The sequence below is a fragment of the Oncorhynchus mykiss genome, chromosome 5 (assembly GCF_057628025.1).
Source record: "Oncorhynchus mykiss isolate SJ-2025 chromosome 5, ASM5762802v1, whole genome shotgun sequence".
Taxonomy (NCBI): Eukaryota; Metazoa; Chordata; class Actinopteri; order Salmoniformes; family Salmonidae; genus Oncorhynchus; species Oncorhynchus mykiss.
In genome coordinates this window covers 73,047,501-73,049,776 of record NC_143026.1, presented here as the reverse complement: position 1 = coordinate 73,049,776, position 2,276 = coordinate 73,047,501, and the positions used below count along the sequence as shown (strand labels likewise).

The window sequence follows — 2,276 nt, the reverse complement described above, 5'->3', positions numbered from 1 at the left end:
ACACACACACACACACACACACACACACCCAAGCCTTCCATTTGTAAACACACACCCCCTACATGACCTCTCTACACCCTTACATACCTACCACTGGACTCAAACCCTTTACCACCACACCTCTTACACCCTTTACACACCCCGAATCCCCCTGATCCTGTTGCTCCTTCAGTGATAGTATTTATACCCTGCTCTGTCCTCTCACGAGTTAACATGTACCCCTTCTGGCCCTGTCAACATAAAACCAGCCCCCCAATACATGGAACAGACACCTTAACAGCAGTCTCATCTGTCCTGAGGCTGTGAGTCTGCTGAGACGGTTTAGCTGCTCATAAATCTATCATCTGATATTGACCAGCTAAAGCTTTGACAATTGAGCTGTGTATCTGTGTCTGTGCATGTGTGCGTATGTTTGTGTGTGTGTGTCTGTGTGCGTATGTTAATGTGTGTGTGTCTGTGTGCGTATGTTAATGTGTGTGTGTCAGTGTCTGTGTGTGTGCATGAGTGTGTGAGTGTCTACTTGCTTGTGTGCCTGCTTGTTCGCATGTGTGGGTGCATGTAGTGACAGCTATGGACTCATCTCCCGCGTGTGGAGGGATGGAGAGAGGGATGAAGAGAGAGATGGAAAGATGGATGGAAAGAGGGGTGTTAATGTTTCCAGGCCTGAGGGTCTGACTTTAGCTGTGCCCTTGAGAGGAGTGCATGTGTGTCAGTGTGGATGCGTCTCAGTAGGCAGGGACACGGAGTGTGATTACAAATTACCCACCCAGTGAAACGTAGTGCTGACATCCTCCTAATGCTCTATTCCCACATATAAACACACACACTGCTGCTCTCATCAACTACACTGGAAATAACCTGGCTCACACACACACTATTCTCATGTGTATGCTCTGTGCTAAAGAGTTTGAGGTGGACAGAAGGGAGGTGGGGGAGACAGAGGAGGGGCAGGGTTTGTCTAGACCTATGAATCACTTGTTCCCCCTGGTGAGAGAGATGCTGTGCAATGGTTCTGCCCCAGTTACCGTAGCTAACTCTGGGCAGAACTAGAATATTAACATACTGTAGACTTACAAACTGTGTGTGTACCGGTTTATTCACTATTCCAGGGTCTTTTTGATTTACCAGAGAAACCAGCTCTTAGCATCTGTGAAGAGTGTGTGTGTGTGTGTGTGTGATGTAACAGTGGGGGGCTTATTGCTCTTAATAGTTCAGAAGTCACTCTGTAGTCCTGAAGTGGAAGGCCTATTTCCCCTTATTGCTCTCTCTCACTCGCACACACTCGCACACGCATACACACACACACACACACACACACACACACACACACACACACACACACACACACACACACACGGGGTAAAATGTCTGTCCTGAAAGACAGGACTGTCTTTCTACAGAGTACAAGGTCCCAGTGTCCTTTATGCAAATTACTCCATTCCTCTTCTTTTCTTCAGTGTCCTTCCATCTCACTCCATAGCTCTTCCTAATGTATCCTCTCTTCTTCCTCTTCTGCCTTTTTCGCCTCTTCTCTTCCGGCTGTTCAGAGTCCCATCCCTTCTTCATCTCCCCCTCCTCCTCATAACTCAATCACACTTGCATGCAAGGCTTATTCACATCCCCATTCCCCTGATTCCCTCCCCCCATCATCCCTCCCCCCATATGTCTCTCCTCCTCGTCATCACTGTCCATGTCTTCCCCCTTTCTCTTGTTGTATCTCTCGTACAGCACCATGAGGACACCCATCACCCATGCCGACACGGTGCCGGCGCTGAAGATGACGAAGCCGATAGCGATGAAGAACAGGTAGTCCCAGTAGCCCAGGCCCTGGTGGCAGTCTGCCCTCAGCTGCATGCCCACTTCAGCCAGCCGTTGCCCTGACAGCTCTGGAGGCCCCTGGCACACTGTCTGGCCCTCGTCTACAGAGAGGGAGAGAGACAAGAAAGAAAGAGTTAGCCATCTCAAGAGAAGGAGAGAAAAGAGAGATTTAGCTGTCTGACCCTCGTCGGAAGAAAATCCCTCCTTCCCTAGTGCCCCTGGCCAATAGGGGTAACAGTGAGCGCTGTTACCTTCAAGTAGGTTTTGGTTTTGCTAGAGCGTTGTGGACAGGGATGGAGGATGCAAGTTGCAAGTTCGAATTCAGGGATAGAAAGCTGTTTTAAGCCTATCCCAAACCTTAACGCTTACCTTAACCATTCAGAGTTAATGCATAAACTTAACCACTACGACATTTGAAGTTTGAGTAACATGGATGCACGTCTAATTCTGAAGTGAGA

The 2,276-nt window shown here is 48.7% G+C and overlaps 1 protein-coding gene across 1 annotated transcript in view; it reads right to left on the bottom strand.

Moving 5' to 3' along the window:
- Positions 1–1,075: 1,075 nt before the first annotated feature.
- The window catches only part of lrrc52 (leucine rich repeat containing 52), a 23,923-nt gene continuing 22,722 nt past the window's right edge, over positions 1,076–2,276 (bottom strand). Inside the window, exon 3 of the mRNA XM_036978290.2 lies at positions 1,076–1,919. Coding sequence (XP_036834185.1) covers positions 1,591–1,919 — 329 coding nt within the window. The 3' untranslated portion in view covers positions 1,076–1,590. The remainder of the gene's footprint in view (positions 1,920–2,276) is intronic.